Consider the following 19093-nt stretch of genomic DNA (forward strand, 5'->3'; position numbering starts at 1 on the left):
TGCCTATGGAGACCTGTTTATTATTGAGGATATCTCATTTGATTAAAACCACAGGAATCCACACACCAATACACAAAGTGCAAATTCTCACAGGCTCACATTATACTGTTATTTTCACAGGGGAAGATGGGATATTGACAGAAGCTTTTAAAACAAGGGCACGATTCGGAGCTATTAGAAAATTAATCCATTCTTGATTGTTTTATCTGTCACATTCAATGTATACCAAGAGCTTACTGTAGCCTACAACAAGGACTCGCCATATATAGATATCTCCACCCCCCCCCCCCCACTTATTTTTGCCTGAGTGACTCCAATAACACACACGATGAATCCTAATATTGGACAAAATGCGTCAAGTATCAAATCAGATGACTCACTTATAAGGTGGGGTTATGAGTTCAAAAAATGGCATACAGATAAGTGATGCTCGACCCATGTAAGATACATTCGTAGCCATCTTGGCCAAACCCTTGTTTTGTGAGAAAATATGTTATGGTTTTCATGAGGAAAAATGCTTTGCACTCCCCAAAGAAACTGAGAGTGCTGCATAGGTTTATGTCAACTTGACACAAGCTAGTCCTTTCAGAAGAGGGGACCTCGATTGAGAAAATGCCTCCACCGACTGGCCTGATGTCCCAGACTGGGCTGGTGGTCCTGGACGCTATCAGAAAGCAGGAAAGCCACTGGGAACAAGCCAGTAAGCAGGAATCCTCCACGGTCTCTGCTTCAGCTCCAGCCAGGCTCTTGCCCTGACTTCCCTCACTGTTGGACGTCTAAGCTCTGAGATGAAATAAACCCTTTTCTTCCAAAGTTGCTTTTGGAACAACACAGACGCTAATAAGACATCCAGTGTCTTAAGGGTGTGCATGCTTACTAAACCTCGCTTACTGCCCAGTTCAGTAATAATGTGTATCTTTAAAACTTAACTGGAAAACTACTGTTTTTGTTACCTTTTAAATTTTACTTTAAAACAAAACCTCTTAATTACTATTATCACCAGTTAAATACTGCAAAACAGGAGATACCGAATTAAGCAGAGTAGATATTAAAAACAATAAATCATGATCTTTGCTCTCAGGCAGCTGACTGGTGTGTCAAGGAGAGTCAGTGAATTAAACAGAATAAATGGCTAATACCTCAGACAATCTTATACGGCTCAAAGTAACATAGCCGTTGCAGGTAATTAACCTGGCATTACTACTTTGGAAGTATAGGTTAGGGAGCAGAGAATATCCTAGGATCTATTAAATTAAAATAAGATTATGTGTCCTTCCAGGAAAAAAAAAACAGCAATTGCAGGTTGGGAGATGGGGCTGGGAACTGAGGAACACATGACAAATTTGTTTCTTTCTGGTATTTTTTTGTGTGGTGCTGGGAATATTGCTATCTAGGACCCTTTGGCATGTCAGGAAAGCCCTCCAGTGCTGAGCTACATCCCCAGCCCCGCATGAAGTTCATCTTTATATTATACTTTACTGCAGAGAATTCAGAATCCCCTGGTGACTCAGAGCCAGACAGGGACTCGCATGTCAGTGATGGGCTTCTCTGGGTTTTTCTCACAGGGCTCCATTACCCATCCTTTTCACACTCCTCTGATTTAGGGTTCTACTGATGGAAAATTTAGGAAGCAAACTCTGGTTACTTTGCCCTCTTGGCCTCTTTTTTTTTTTTTATAAGATTTCTTTTTAAAGTATAGATAGCTCTCAATTAGCAGAGGGGAGATGACTTGTTGGGTGTACTAATCCAACGAACACTGAAAAAAAATAAACACTGATTCTGCTTTGTTTCTGACTGGTTCTAAACCAGCGCGTTGTGACGAGTCAGGCAATGTACCATTCTCTTCTATTTTAGGCTTTTTTTTGTCTTTTGTTTGGTTTTGAGACAGGTTTCTCTGTGAAACAGTTCTGGCTGTCACTCTGTAGACCAGGCTGTCCTCGGCCTCACAGAGATCTGCCTGCCTCTGCCTCCTGAGTGCTGGGATTGAAGGTGTGCGCCATCTTTTATTTTGCTTTATGTTTGGTCTGGAGCTCTCCATGCAATCTAAGCTGACTTTGAACTCACAGCAATTCTCCTGCCTTAGTCTCTCCAGGGCTGGGATTAGACACCCAGCTCTCTCTTCAGACTTCTTTCAGTTTAGGATAAAATGCTTTGGACAGATGTGAAAAATGATCTCCTCGACTTTTGTGCTCTGACTGCTCAAAGCCAGGGACCTGCCCCCATCCCAAATAAAATGCTAGACCAACCGACCGATTTGGACAATATAACTGTTTCCTCGTCAGTTTCAAGAACAAATTCAGAAAATAAATGCATTGTAAAAGGCCACAGCAACACCATCTATGGCAAGCAGAAACGGGCACTAAAAGACATTAAAGTTACATCATACAGTACGTCTCAAATATTCTGACAACAGTAAAACAATCATCTGTAAACAGTCACGACCAAGTTTAAAGCATCCGAATGAACACAGTTAATGCTCTGACCAGTGAGGTAACAGGGCAGTAGTGTTTCACAGTAACAGAAGGTAGAGGGTGTCGTGGGGAGAGGGAGGTAGAGCAAGAAAGGTGTGAAATCAAATGTATCCAACTGGAATTTGTATTTTTCAAGCTTTGAAAACACCAGTGGAAAAGTCTGGAAATAGAAGTAGTAGCAGCATTTGTTGAACTTCTCAAGGAGACTTCCACTTAATGTTTTTGTTGAGTCAATTCCAGAAGCATCTTGATGAAGAAATGGGGGGGGGGTCTACTTGTTGTATGCAGACATCACAAAGTATCTATTCTCTTGGAATCTGTCTTAAGTTTCTATAGCCAAATACTGATACTTTTTTATTTGCAATAGATCTCAAATATCTTATAAAGCCATGCGTTCTCCTAGATGAACACGAGTGTCTTCAAATCTCATACAGTTTACAAATTAAAAAGAACACCCATTATTGTGCTCATGCACCTGCCATTCAAACTATACACAAGGAATTTGCGAGCCAAACTCTAGATAGGGGGTGAACACAACTCACCGTTAGTGCTCTATACAGAAGTCTTGTTCCAACCTGATTTTTAAAAGTGTATATGAAGGAATCTTTAAGGTTTCAATATCACCCCTCCCCTCTTAAACATTTCACATTGTCTATTAATTTTCTGACAATTACATATGTGTATAAAATGCATTTCGATCACTGTCACCCCATCACCCTTCTCTTAACCCCCTCCTACTCCTGCTGACTTCCCTTTTCAACTAGTCCCCTTCTACCCACCATGTCTTCTTTTCTTGTTTTTATAACAAGTCTTTCCTATTCATTTTACGTCCTTATTCCTTGTGGTGTCTTCACTAAGGATCGACAGGATGCCATTAGTGTTCTTTACTTTGATTCATTCCTTCAGTAAAACCCCAATGAATAACTTATGATTTAGTTAATGAACTCAACAACTTTCAGTCCTTGAACTTTTTCTTAGAGGTGATATTTTACAATCCTTAGTTTTATTTCTTTTAGTTTTGTTCTTTCTCGTCTCTCGTTCTCGTGTGATTTTGAAAGAATATCCCAGGAGGAATGGGATCCATAATAAGAGAGCTTTTCCCTCTCCTCCTAGAACGGGGCTTCTCTTCAGTGGTAATGACTGAAGGAAAATGGTAGACTTGCCGTCTGCTCACAAACACAAGTGAACGGCCTCACATACAGTTCACCCCACTGTTAATAGCACTTGGATTATGGTTCACAAGAAGCATTTCTCATGCTGCCATTGCTAGCTTTTATATATTATTTGTCAGTCTCTACTGATATTTCCACTTTACTCTTTGATTTTTGCCCATCAATGACAACCTTCTCCCACGTGTCCCCCACCCCCACCCCCCGCAAACATAACAGCTATCTTTGCTTTATCTGCATGCTAGAAAAGTGCTTTACCACTGGGCTCTGTCCCAGCCTAATTCTTCTTCCTAATGCTCCAGAAAACACCTGTTCTGATTTATTCACTCAAAGAAAATGCATTCATTGTCATACTACTGTTGAAAAAAGAAAAGAAATGAACAAATGTAGTGCCGAAGCTGAGACTCATTGGCTGACATCTCTTTCCTGTCAGGGACCTATGCACCCACTATGCCAAGTTTAAGTAAACATGTTCAGACACAGTCAAGAATTTGAACAAAATCAAATAGTTTCTTCAACTTATACACTTTGGGAACCTGTACACATAACTGGAATTTAGCCCTTCAAGGTAAGAGCTCAAATGTCAGTAACTTCACTTTAAGATGACATATCTTGTATATGCTACAGCATTCAAACAAAAATGTTCTCTTCGTAAGTGGATGACAATCATGACATGGATTTTGTGATAATAAATAGCTATCACATCACTTTAGTTTCATTTTGTTCTTGGATCACTGGAACACAGACATTGAAATTAATGTGCATATTTTCCATATGTACAGCTTTGTAAATACATGCCATTTCCTAAGTTACACTTATACTCCTATCAGCCAATAAACAAAAATGTTTTATACATCTTAAGAATAAAACAAAACATTCCATATACTTCTTCTCTAAGGCAAAGCCTTTAAAATAAACCCATACAGAAAATGGCACTGTACACTAATAGCTATTATCTACAGTCATATAGGACCCAGCTCTAACAGCAAGGAAGGAACAAATTAACAATAGTGGCAACATACTTTAAAAACTGTGTTTGGATTACACAAGCTCAACCAAAATTAGCTCAAGTCTGTAAAAAACCCAAACCGTGATTTAATTAACTTTCTAATCTGTTTAGGCAATATATTACTATTTTTAGGAAATAAATTAGTATCAGTGCTGTACCGTATAGGAAACTTGGTTTAAGCGATTACACCCCAAGGCCTTGTTACTGTTATCCTAACTATAGCATGTATTCTGTAAACTATGTAGGGAGATACACAATTCGGAAAGCTTAGACAATATTTCTCTATTAGTGCTTTTCAGAGTGCTAGAGAATCAACCACAAATGACTTTCCTGAAAACTGTTTTCACACGGAAAAAGAAGAATATTTATATTATCTGAAAGTCCAAAGCCAGCAACACACTAAAATAAATTCACATTGGTCTTAAACAGCACTTTCATATTTCATAATACCCAAATTTCCCACCCAAGCACCAACCATGCTTAGCCTTGTTCAGCTTCTGAGATCAAATGAGACTGGGTGTTGAATCAAGGTGGCAGAAAATACCTATATCTGATGTTCCATTTCTTGGTAAGATTAGCATCACTTTTCAGATAAAAGAATACATCTACTCATAAAAATGTAATTCAATAAGACTGTCAAATGCCACATTCATTCCACAGTAGGTTTTTTTTTCACTTACAGGCTATGATAACTGAATCCTTGCACGAAGACTCAACTATAGTTACATTAAGCCAGATTTTATTAAGATCTTTTTTTCTACAACCATTTTTAGAGCCAACAAACCTGTTTTCTATATAGGAAGCACCTATGCAGTTGGGAAGATTTCCCTTAACCATCAGAAAATGGACTGATGAAATTATATCCAATGCCGGAACACTGTTTCGTTCACACCGCACCCTGAGAATGTACTGAGAAATTAGACAAGAACAAAGCCACTGGGAGAGTTGCCACTATTGTTTTATGTTCAGTAAACATCAGTCTTAAATACATACAGTAAATATACACCATAGCAAGGGCACCTGAGACAGAGGTGCAAAACCACAGACTGTGACATCTGTCCTAGGTCACAAAACCTAAAAAAAAAAAAAAAAAAAAAAAAAACCTACAAACTTTTTTTTTTTTTGAGACAGAATTTTTTTGTGCAACCCAGGCTGGCCATAAACTAATTAATGATCCTCCTGCCTCAGCCTCCTGAGGGCTGTAATTACAGGAATGTGCCACCAACCTGGGTTTCTAACTTGAAAATCAATACCTACATCATGACAATGATACTTTTCCACAATGGGTGTGGAACACCCCAGGCAACATACACACCTTTAAGAAATAATTTCCTTAACTAACCCTATATTATATAATGTTTCTTTTAAACCATGCTATACACAATTACATCATGTAATTAAGCTTAACCACAGTTTAATAAGCAAACTCACTTTTGTACTGTTTGTGACACAGAAGGAATGGAGGGCCACTGAACACGTTCAACGTAATGACTGTCATTTAAGATTATGAAAACATTTTCATTTCAAATGTATATCATCTATTTAGCTGAACAAAGGAAAGAGAAGGGGAAAGATAGCTTGGCAGATGAGAGAATTCCAACACAAGGTTCACTGTCCAGAGTGCTTCGTTCCATGTCAGTGCAAAGTGGTAATGTTCTGCAGTGCCCTATACAGAACGCCAGATCAGGCCGTTCTTACTGGGCTCAAGAAAATTCTCTATCAGAGCGTCAATGAGTTTCTTTAATTCTTCTTCCAGTAAGGCGGTGTCACTGGGGGAAAAAGACAAAAGAACTTTAAAATTCTTATTTTCATAGCCTTAACATTTATTTATTTTCACTTTTAGGGAAGGCATATATCAAATGGAATAGTTAAATAATTGGCAAGCAAAAACAAAATTCACCCAGTTAAAATAAAACAAGACTCTGTCAAAGAATTCATATGCAAAACAATAATCATGAACTAGGTATCTTCTGACCCACGATAAAGTATGAGTTAATTATGATAAATTAATTCTCCTAGACTAGGCAATCGAATAGCTCCAAATGCTAATGCCAAGTATTATTACAGAATGGCTTCCTGGGGTACTGAAGGATATTCAATACAGGTGACAGGGACAACACTACCCGTCTTTCAGGTAGCAGAAAGCAGTCCCAGCACACACTGGGGAGACAGACGTGTTATCTCTGTGAGTCTGAAGCCATCCTGGAACTGTCTCAGAGAGAGATTGTCTCAAACAAAAGTAGAAAAAATAATAAAACCTTTATTAAAAAATAACTATACACTTGCTGGGCGGTGGAGGTGCACACCTTTAGTCCCACTCTGGAGGCAGAGGCAGGGGGATCTCTGTGAGTTCAAGGCCAGCCTGGTCTAGAAAGTGAATTCCAGGTCAGCCAGGGCTGTTACACAGAGTAAACCTGTCTCAAAAACCCAAACCAAACCAAAAACAAAAACTATACACTTACAAGCAATTCCCTCTGAGTCGTCTTGGGAGCACTGCTCCAGCTCAAAATGTTTCTAGAGAAGCTTCCAGTGATTGCTTTCCCAGTCACTGACAAGCTAGTACTTTAATAATACTCATTTTAACCTAAAATCACCTTATCTGGGTAGCTATAAACTTTTCTCTGAACATAGAGGACTTTTTCTTCTCCAGTGGAAATGCAATTTTCGTACAAGAGCATGGTCTGAAGACAATGAAAAAATAAAATCTCCTTCCCCCAAATCCACTGGTCAATGAATGACATAATCAAAAGGAATACTTTTATTACTTTAAAATAACGTTTGATGTGTTTATTGACAACTCATATCTTCAGAAAATGAATTGGGCAGATTATGCAAAACCATGACAGATACAGAAAACAAGTATTTGGTAATATACAGAGGAACTATTGATCGTTGCTTTATACTAAATCTTTGTCTTTCCAAGAACAAAAGGAAATCACTACAATTTTGAAATTCAGTTCCCAATGATAAAATTTTCTTTCTTTCTTTCTTTTTTTTTTTTTTGGAAAGAGACTGGCAGTCTCTCAAGAGGTAAAAGATACCTTAGGGCTACCTTAGGACCCAGCAATCCTATTCCTTCATATATATCCAAGAAAAATGAAAGTGCATGCCACACAAACTCATTCAAAAATGCTCACTTGTGACAGCTTAAAAGATGTAAATAGTTTGAATGTCCATGGATGAGTGGATTTAAGAACATGGTATATATTCATACAAAGGAATATTTGGGAGTTAAGGATGATTTCAGCCACTAAGGACCACATTCTGTATTTATTTATATAAAATATCCTGTTATATGTTGAATCTGAAATGTGCCTCATAGACTCAGGTATTACAGTATTATAAATCTTTGTCTTCAGATATTGGTGCTATGTGGGGTAGAAAAAACCTGAAGGAAATCGATCCCTGGGCTGTGCTTTTGAAGGTTTTACCTGATCCCTTCCTCCTCCACATCATGCTCATCCTTGCCTTACATCCAAAGAAATAGATCCAGTAACCAGGAGCTGAACCCTCAAAAAGCATGACCCAAATAAATGCTTCCTTTTTTTTTTTTTAATATTATTATATATACAGTGTTCTGCCTATATTCTGCCTGCAGGCCAGAAGAGGGCACCAGGTCTCATTACAGATGGTTGTGAGCCACCATGTGTTTGCTGGGAACTGAAGTCAGGACCTCTGGAAGAGCAGGCAGTGCTCTTAACTTCTGAGCCATCTCTCCAGTCCCCTCTTTTTTTTTTTTCAAGTGTTGAAAACAAGAAAAAGTATAACCCATGTCTACTGTAAGTAAATCTATGGAAAAGGACAGTAGATTGGGCTGTGAAGGGCTTCCTGGAGCTCACAGAGGCTTCCTTTTGGAGTTATAAAAATGTTCTGAAGTTGACTGTAGTGATGGTTACACAGCTCTGGATGTACTACAAACTACTCAGTTTTACATTGATATGTGTGAATTTTATGGTATATAAGTTATATACCAATAAAGTCTTTACATATATATCTAAAAGAATCAGTTCTTACCTCTGGCCAGGTGATGCACACATCTCCGCGTAATACTTTATCTTTGGTTCTGTCCCACTTGTTCGAAGAGTGGCAACACAGCCATTTTGAAAAGTAAACGTGATCATTTGGCTGTTTTTACTTACGGGCAGTACCTATGCAAAATGCAACAGTTTATACCCGGATCTATATTTTCAAGAACTATAAACTACATACATTGCACTTACATGAAGCATCTAAGGTAGTCTAATTCATAGAAACAAAGTATATTTGTGGTTGCCAAGAGTTGGGAGATGGAGGTGGAAAGTTGTTTAATGAGTACAGAGTTCAGTTTCAATTTATCAAGGCTAAAACATTCTGGGAATCTGTTGTGCACTAATATAAACATACTTATCATTACAGAACTGAATGTTAGAAAACTGGTAAGATTTAAAAAGAGAACATGAAATCATGAGGGAGACAGGTTGGTGATTCCCAGAGGGAGTTGGAGGGAGGTAGTGAGGATGTGTAAGATCAAAATACATTAACCATGTATATAATCGTCAAAGAATAAAAAATATTAAAACTGGGTAAGATACAAACATGTTAAATACATTATTAGAATACTAAAACAATATCTTTTAAATAGTACAACATCTGAATATTATAAATGAAGACAAGCTAACAGTTATCATAACAACAGAACAAATATAAAAATTTATCACACCTAAGTATCCAATGAGCACCTACCACACAAGTAGGAGCTTTGAGAGGCATAGAGAAGTGGACCTACCACATGCAATGATAACATAAGTAGATGTCAACAAAGACACTCTCACAAAACCCATGGGACCTAGAGTCATAAGGAGGACTTGCCTTAGGTCTTAAGTCTTACACATTCTAGGTAAGTGCCCTATCACCATCGGCCCTTGCCTTAAGCCTTAAATAATGGTGAGGTATGAACCTACCACAGAAAGGAGAAAAGGTACTTACTGACTTCTTACTGGGCTGGCTGCTGTCATATCCAGTCGTTATGTCTCGTACATGCAAGATAGCAAAGGCCCCACAGAACTTTGGGTACTCCCCCGGACACTCAAAATTGCGAATCCTTTCAAATATAGTTTTGATGGTAGGTGGGTCATAACACAAGAAATATGAAGTTTTGGACATGTGATAACCGTATCTGTGCAAAGATTTAAAGCTGAAGTCAGATTTGAGGTAACTTTTGGGACATGTACATATTAAAGATAAACCAATGTGATATTTTATAGAAAATAATACTGATAATTTTAACTAGTCCTCAAAAACAAACCCAGAAAAGGACCAAATCAAACAAACAAACAAAAAGGCAAGCAAGGACTATCTGGCACGAGATTCACACGAGAACTTACTTTTCATAAACTTTGGCCAGCTGCTCTGTCAGGGTCACCTTCCTGGTTTCCAGGAAAGAGGCCATCTCAGCAACAACCACAGCTGCACTCACCCCATCTTTATCCAACACGGAGGTTCCACACAGAAAGCCTGAGGGTTACATGGTGTCTTTAGAAAAGGGGGAGACTTCGGCTACAACTACCACAGTCTTATATTTCCCTGCTGACCAGCACTGACGAACGTAGTATCAGGCCAGGTGTGGTAATGTATGACTACACCTCAGCACCCAAGGGGCTTAATTGGGAGTTCAAGGCCAGGCTAGGATGTAATAGCTAACATTTTGTCTCAAAACAAAAACAACAAACAAAAAAACTTATCATTATCAACAAAATATAGTGACGGCAATAATAAAACATCTAACTCTGTAGGAGTCTGGTAACAGTGTACTTGGGGACCTCTAAGTTCTTCTCTGATGGAAAATGCACCTATGTATTTGACTTAGCCTTCTTAGGGAAGCAAAGCCTTTAAGGTTTTAAACAATGTCATGTAAGCATACCACATGCTTAAATTTTCCATAACATCGCAGCCTACATAAAGCCTCTAACAAGTCCTTCTTTGTAATCAGATTTGAGAGTCTTTCATCTGATGAACCACTGTTCACTTGAAAGACACAGACTGCTAGGCAGGCAGCTCTGCATTTCCACAACTCAAAGTTACAGCTGGGAGGTAAAAGTCTCCTCTCTATAGAATCACCATATTTCTTAACTGTTTTCAACCCAAAGAAAAGATTATTAGTATTTACTACATACCAATAGACTCTTCAAATGCAAAAAGGACTTCTTTCCCATGTCCTAGGAGGTCTTTTATCCTACTTCCAATCCACTTAAAGCCTGGTAATGTTTCCTGAAATATAGAGGAAGCCCCTCCAGTTAAGCAACTCTGATTAAGTGAACACACATTAAAGAGCTTATTTCTAAATGCACAGAACTCCTGAACAGTGAGTTCCTGTCCAGGTCCTTGGTCCACAGAGGTTTATAAAATGGTGGATATATAGTCACAAACTACCACAGCGACCCACCACACACAGGCACAACTGATGACCCAACAGCAGAGAAACAGTGACTTACATCAAATACAGTACGTTTATGTGATGAGGAATATACACGTCACTGATAAGTCAGATTTTTCCCAGTCTAAAATGTTCTATGTTCTCACATGACATCCCCAGACACTCCCTACGTGGAGTAAGAAGCACTGTTGCAGTGTCTGGAAGAACATGTCCCCTCGGAAATTCACACAATAGATGACTTCGGCTCAGGTGTCTGGTTACCAAACATTTTAAGCAAGCGTAAACAGAAGTCTTTGTAGAAATGTTTAGAGAAGTGCCGTGCAGACTTCAAACGACGCCCACTTCATTCCTACCTCAAAGTGGAATCCTTCTTTCAGTGCAATCGCCTTTAGAATTTTAGAAGAGACGGTGGTGGCCAGCATGTAAACATTCTTCACATCAGCGTCCGGTTTGCTCTTCTTCCAGCAATCAAACATCCACCACCCAAACAAAGCTGCCAACTCATTCCCTGTGAAAACTTTCCAGTGACCACTGTAGAAAGAATGAAACTTCAAAGTCAAGACCTCGGTAGTTTCTCAAGAAAACGCTCCAGCTCAGACCTTTAAATCAGTGTCCCCACCCTGTCTCCCCTTGTCTTGGAAACCCTAAAAGTTATTATATGACAAAACATTTATTCCTTCTTTTTGGTGTGTTGTATACACGTGTGTACCTACTTGTGTGTACACATGTATTGCATATGTAGGGAGGCCAGAAGTGAACACTGAGTACTTCCTCTATTACTCGTCACCTTATTTTTAAATATAGTTTTAATTTAATTCATGTGCATGTGTGCACACTTGTGTGCCTGTATGTGTGTATGTAAGTAATGCCTGTGGAGGCCAGAAGAGGGTGGTGGATCCCCTGGACCTGGAATACAGGCAGCTGTGAGCCACCTGATCTGAGTGTTGGAGACCACACCCAGGACTTCAGAAAGAGAAGTGCTCTTAATCAATAAGTCATCTCTCTAGCTGCCACCTTACTTTTGGCGACAGGGTCTCTCACCAAACCTGGAGCTCATCAATTCAGCTAGGATGGCTAGCCCATGAACTCCACGAGCCTCCTGTCTGTCCCCACCAGTGTTGTGAGTTCATATGCGCAGCTGACCTGCTGTATCCTGAAAACACAGCTGGCTCTCAGAATCTTTACACACCTCCTTCTGCGATAATCCTTGATCCTTGGGAGGTGATGTGGACATCCCATTTAGGGCTGAAGCTCAAACTACTTACTTCTCCTGAAGTTCCGCTACTGCCAGCCGGTCTGCATCAGGATCTGTGGCTAGCACTATCCGGGCATTTTCTTTCTCTGCCAGTCTTAGGGAGAGTTCCTAAACAGGAAATCCAAAAAGGCTAGATTGTACTAAAGAACCCAAATCCAATGTGCTTGTAATGTAGGCACTGTCCGTGATATGAATTTCAGAAAGCATGCAGTCTGGACAGACAGAACTAGGGCCACTTTCTGCAGAGATTTCAAACACATCTTTACGGTGCTTGCTGCAGGGCACAGGGGAAGCATGTAAGTCATCCCTGGCATCTAGTACAATGGGTGAAAATCTAAGAAAAATTTAAATATTAAAAACTATACCAGCACAGATTCTCCTTCTTCAGGGTTTGGGCATTTAACAGTAGAGAACTCTGGATCTGGATCTTTCTGTTCTGGGACCGGAATTGGAGGCTTAAAACCAAATACTTGAAAAGCCAACTGCACATAGTCATGACCAACTCCATGAAAGGAGGTATGCACAAACTTTAAGGTGGTCTTTGAATTTAAGTCCCTGTAAAGAAAAAACACATATCCTTACTCGTCATTTACTAACCACTTCTTATAGTAAATAAGATTTATAAAATAAATAACAATTACTTCATAACAAGTTTCAAAATACATATAAAGAGAACACCCAACACCCATATATACCTGGCACTTTGTTTCAACATCTATCAATTCTGTCAGTCTGGCTTTACTTCTTCTCAACATATTATTTTGGACAAAATACTTTAGGATTTAAAAACACAAACGTAATCCCATTGTCACATCCAAAAAACTGAACAATAATCTTTTAATGTTGTCTAATATCTGTCTTCACATTTTCTCCAAGTGTCTAAAAAATAACATCTGGTTGCTATGCCTTTCAAGTCATGACTTTGTAAATGTTTTTTCTGTATGTTTCCAATGCTTGTTTTCTCCCAGAGAATGTGTCTTGGCATTACGCATCCTTTTTGTTTTGTTTTCCTTTTCCTCTTTCCCACCTCTCTCAGTTTGAGACAAAATCTCATAAATGTCTCCAGCTGGCTTCAAACTCGCCATGTAGCTGAGGGTGACCACTAACTTCTGATCCTCCTGCCTCTGTGCCCCAAGCACTGGGATTACATGTGTATGCCACTGTGTCCAGTTTATGCGTTACTGGGATTCAACTCAGGGAAGAAGGCTCTGCTCACACAAGACAAGCTCTCTACTGAGCTACATCTCAGTCCTTGTTTATATTAGTACGTTTCTCTGATCTGTTTCTACAATGTATGGGTCATTTAATCTAGGGGCAACATGAGATTCAATTCCAATTCTCTTGGCAAGAACAGAAGGTGTGTATTTTGTACCCAGCCACAATAGGAAGTCCATCATGCCAACTTCACGGCTAATATTTATTAGTGCCCTGTCATCCTCATCCACCCGTCTGCAAGTTCCTATCAATTTATTGTCTATTATAAGCTTTGGGCATGGCTGCTAAGGTTCATTATCGAGATCACAAAATTGTGATGTTTTAATTCTACTCTTCTTTCTGCATTTAATAGTTGAATTTGGGGCAGTCAGATCAGTGGTAGAGTGCTGCCTAGCATGGATAAAGCCCAGAGTTCAATCTCTACCACAAGAAAAAAAAAAGTGGATTTTTCATTTTGAAGACTTTCTAGTCTTTGGCCAGTGGCAGGCCCTCATGTTGGTTCTTTTATGCTTTCTATATGACCTAAGTATTTCCTAGTATGTTAGAGGGAAGAGAGGGAGAGAGGGGAGAGAGAGGGAGAGGGGAGAGAGAGAGACTAACTTAATGATTCTGATACCAAGCTCATTTAGGACATTTCTGTACCAGGCCTGGATATATGCTATTCTAAGGTTATCCTACAGTCCCATTGGATACCTGTGAAAACAGATCTTTTTCAGATCTTCCATGTATCTCTTGCAGATGTCCTGGAGAGGATCTTTTTTCAGAGGGCTGGTGTCCACTAAATTATCATTCCAGGAACCATTCCATGGTTCCACACACTCTTCTATACATTTCAGAATTTCTTTATCATGAGGAGATGTGATTTGAGCACCAGTTTCCCAATACACCTATGTGATACATAAATACAGTCATAATTAGTTAAAATGCTTGTAGGCTCTTTCTCAGCTACTGTAGAGCTCTCTGACTTTGTGAAGAATATCAAATTAAGTAAAAAATTATCAGTATTAGGCTAATTTACTAACACTAAAGTACACTGATGGTAATGACTTGTTACAATAAAACAATCATGTATTATAGCTTATCTTAGAATCAACTGCAGTAACAAGCTAATATGAGGGATTAATATAATCACATATATACATGCATATGCTAGTATAAAATTGTATTTTTAGATTTATAACTATTTCTAAAGATAATATAAAAAAGATGAAATGGGGCTGAAGAGATGGCTCAGCAGTTAAGAGCACTGGCTGCTCTAGCAGAGAACCCAGTTTGGTTCTGACAAGGTGGCTCAGAACCATCTGTAACTCCAGTCTCAGTTTTCAGGGCTCTGACATCCTCTTGCAGCATTGCATTGAGAGTAGTGCATGCATGTGGTGTACAGACATACATGTAGGCAAAACATTCACACACCTGAAATATAAATAGATCTTTAAAAACTAAAAAACAATGAAATATCCACAAAAACTTACACTATTAAACTCAGTATTGTATTATATGAAACAGAATAAATAAATCATCTCCATGGTAGATTAGAGTTTACATAATATCAAAATATGTATCAGAAAAAATAAAATAGTATGTTAAATCCATTTCAAGTAGTTTTCAATTTCTCTAGTAGTTTAATCAGTAAGGCACTAAGAATAATCACACACCCCAAAACAAAATCAATCAAAAAGGTAATTCTAAGACTTCACAGAGTTTTAAAGCTCGAAGGGACATTGCTTAAAAAATATTTATGCTGATTCTATCACAGATATGGCATGGAACCCTGCTGTTCCATTCTAAATGAAAGACATCTGACTGCATACTATGTATTAAACTCTGTCACAATGTGACAAATTATTCATCTTAAAAATTCTTATATCAACAACAGAAACAACAGGAAATATACAAATTCATAGAAATCAACTCAAAAGAATCAAAATCGGGTCAATACAAAAATCAAGAAGAAAATTAAAACATTTTAGAACTGAATAAAAATGAAAACACAACATACCCAACCTATGGGACACAATGAAGGCAGTTCTAAGAGGCAAGTTCATAGCACTAAGTGCCTACACAAAAAACAGAAACAAAACGAACTGGAGAGATTTCATATTAGCAACTTAGTGACAAATCTAAGTACTCCAGAGCAAGAAGAAATAACACCCAAAGAGTAGATGGGAAGAAATAATCAAATTTGAGGCTGAAATCAATAAATAAGAACAACAACAAAAACAGTATAAAGCATCAATGAAACAAAGAATTGGTTCTTTGAAGAAAAAAAGACCAACGAGATTGAGAAACTCTTGGCCAAATTAACCAAAAGATGGAGAGAGGAAATCCAAATAGAGATGAAAAGGTAACATTACAACAGACACTGAGGAAATTCAGAGAATAAGGGTATACGTTAAAAGTCTGTATTCCACCAAACTAGAATAACTAAAAGAAATGGATGAATTTTTTGACATATATGAACCACCACAGTTAAATCAAGATCAAATAAACAATTTAAACAAATCCATAACCTCTAGTAAAACAGAAGCAGTAATTGAGATATTTGTGTACACCTACCACCTGTGTGCCTGTCACCCACAGTGGCCACAAGAGGGCGCTGGAGTCCCTGGGACCAGAGTTACAGATGGTTGTGACTCACCATGTGGTTCCTGAGAAACAAATCAGGATCCTCTGGAAGAGCAGCAGTGCTCCTAAGTGCTATCCCCTCCCAACACTTTGCTCTCGCTCTCTTTGCATATCCCTTTGGACCAGAAGTTTTACTTTTAAAATTTTATCTTATGATAAAAATTTAACTTCTCCCACAGGAAAATGAAAAGAAGGAAACTGAATATAAAGTTAGTCTTTGACCTCACACCTCCCCCCCACAGAGAGAGAGAGAGAGAGAGAGAGAGAGAGAGAGAGAGAGAGAGAGAAATTAAGAGTAGCTGGGCGGTGGTGACATATGTCTTTAATCACAGCAGCACTCAGGAAGCAGAGGCAGGCGAATCTCTGTGAATTCAAAGCCAGCCTGGTTTATACAGCGAGTTCCAGGACAGCCAAGGCACCACAAAGAAACCCTGTTTTGGAAATACCCCCCTTCAGAAGGTGAATTATATGTTCCTTTTACAATTAAAATTTTAAAATAAATAGATGAAAATAAAACAAAGATTAAAATATTAAATGAATTTTAATATACATTCTATAACCCAATGTATTAAAATATACTATTCTGCATTTCTTAGTCCAGCCTCGTCATACTTTAAGTGTTTAGCAGCCATCGGTGGCTACATTATACAGAGAAGCTGCTGATACTGAGAATCAAAACAGCTAACATTTACTGAGAACATGTCAGAGTCAGACACTGTGGTAGGAATTATGACTTTTGATCTTCACTTTCACTCTATATCACATTGGTTCTCCAATTATCTTCAGTTTGCAGTTGATAAAATAAAATCACAAAGGAGTAGATTAGCCTGCCCCAGATCACAAAGCTTCTGAGAAGCAGAGGTCAGTGTCGAAGCAGACTGAAAGAAAGCCGTCAAGAACAGGTTTTCACTGCTGTTTAGGTGTGTGGTAACACTAATTGACAGAGAAGAGAAGATCAAGGGAGGACTAACTTGGAGTCTATATGAGGCAGCTGTGGGGAATTAAGAACCCTGTTAAAGAGACACTGGTTCTGAAATGGCTCCCAGACATCTCAACAGATTACAGTAGGAGTCTGGATACAGAAATCTGAAGCTTTGCACTTACTAACCCTTGCAACTCTCTAAGTCTTTTAGGCTTTAATGGCATTAATTTCTTCCAGCTTTTCTCCTATCTCTAGTATCTTTTTTCCTTTCCTTTCATTTCCCTTAAAGTTAATATTCCCTAGAATCCATTCTTGACTTTTCCTTCTACCTTATCTTTTGGCTGTACATCCAAGTCAAGAACTTCCAAATAACCCTATATGTTCTAGTAGATATGGTACCCCTAAGACCTGTAACTTCAGCCCATATTTCTTCCTTGAGTTACAGATCTCCACAGCTCACAGCAAGCACATCTGCTTACCTGGTTAACTCACAGTACCTGGAACTTACATGCCCTAAACTGAATTAATTATGCTTCTTCCCTGACTCTAAGAATGGGCCAGACCCCAAATCTTAAATCCATATTAATAAATCTTTCCCCTACTTAAAATGGAACTTAGTGTGTCTAGAGTCCTCTCAAACAAGAAGAAAATGCAAGAACATGGGTCTATCTCCAAGAAGCCTGAAACTCGGCTCAGTACTGGGCTATGTATCTTCTGTGTGCACCTCTCAAGTTGCTGTTCCCCTCTGCCACTGTATTGTCATTTTGTCAGAGGGGCTCATGCAGCAAAATGGACCCTGTGGCCACTGAGAAGCCTGCGCAGATCAGAGGGAGGGGACAGTGAGGTCAAGGTACTATTTCCCTGACTCTTACCATTCATTCTTCATATTCTTGATACACAACATGACTTGATTTCTGAAATTATAGAGGGGATATATTGGGAAAGGATGGAGAAATCAAAGAAAACAGAAGTAAAACCCCAATGAAGAAACCATTGTAACATGCATACTCTGGGAACCAATAAACACACAGAAGGTATACATTCTCAATCTGTTTCCAATGCCCAGTTTTATTCCTCAGTATTGAGAACATACCAAGCACATATTATTCAAATAAAATGAAACTTATAAAATAGGCAAAGATTAGGCGTCCAAGGCTTACCTTGTATCCATTGTCCTCTTTGCGGTTGTGAGATGCCGTGATCATCACACCTGCAACTGCTTTGAGCTCCTGCACTGCATATGGCTGGAAAAATAAAAAATATACCAGAGCAGCATTTTTCCACTTTACTTGCTAGATATTCATATATTTTACATGAACATTACTTGGTTAAATAATGCAGGAGGATACTTAGGTATCAATAATTTAAGGTCTTATCAGCTCCAGGTTTGATGGGTAGGGTCCATTTCTAATACATGCAGCTCAACAACCACCCAGTTATCACCTTGAATGGTCTTCCTTACCAATCTCATTTTGCTTATTGGTGTAACAATTTCCTATTCTTTTGTTATACAATAATATTTAGTAAATACTATATGACAGATACTTTATTGGGATGGAGATATGAACGGAAAATATAATCATAAATAGTTGGAGATGGAAATAAATTTATCAACTATCCATCACATTTTACTGAGTCTTATCTGACATCACATGGTGATTAGGTAGAAGATTCAAAAGTCTAACACAAGACTTTTGACTTTTAATTTGAAGATCCTCACATACACTCTGTGCCTCCATGTCATGTGACAACTCAGCCTTCTCTCTCCCCGGCTGTGTGTTTCTCTTTCTCTCCATGGTAACTACTGTTTCTCTTCCTCAGATGCTTCCACCGTCATACTGACTGCTCTCCACGACCACAGGAGGTAGGGGTGAGAGGGGAGGGGAAGGGTGTGCATAGATGTTTCAGGTCTGATCACGCTAGTCTAATTCCTTGACACAATTCCAGAAACCATTCAAGCTCAGACTTAGTCAAGGAAGACAATCTCTGATTTGGGGTCATGGTGACTAAAGGGC

At 38.7% G+C, this 19093-nt stretch overlaps 1 protein-coding gene across 1 annotated transcript in view; it reads right to left on the reverse strand.

Annotated features, from left to right (window-relative positions):
- Positions 1-19093, reverse strand: part of Pgm2l1 (phosphoglucomutase 2 like 1) — a 39900-nt gene continuing 20807 nt past the window's right edge. Inside the window, exons 5-14 of the mRNA XM_005357504.2 lie at positions 18239-18322; positions 14225-14418; positions 12682-12871; positions 12327-12424; positions 11415-11592; positions 10802-10895; positions 10013-10142; positions 9615-9804; positions 8664-8797; positions 1-6418 (exon numbers count right to left, since the gene is read on the reverse strand). Coding sequence (XP_005357561.1) covers positions 6316-6418; positions 8664-8797; positions 9615-9804; positions 10013-10142; positions 10802-10895; positions 11415-11592; positions 12327-12424; positions 12682-12871; positions 14225-14418; positions 18239-18322 — 1395 coding nt within the window. The 3' untranslated portion in view covers positions 1-6315. The remainder of the gene's footprint in view (positions 6419-8663; positions 8798-9614; positions 9805-10012; positions 10143-10801; positions 10896-11414; positions 11593-12326; positions 12425-12681; positions 12872-14224; positions 14419-18238; positions 18323-19093) is intronic.

Source organism: Microtus ochrogaster, chromosome 22, assembly GCF_000317375.1.
Source record: "Microtus ochrogaster isolate Prairie Vole_2 chromosome 22, MicOch1.0, whole genome shotgun sequence".
NCBI lineage: Eukaryota > Metazoa > Chordata > Mammalia > Rodentia > Cricetidae > Microtus > Microtus ochrogaster.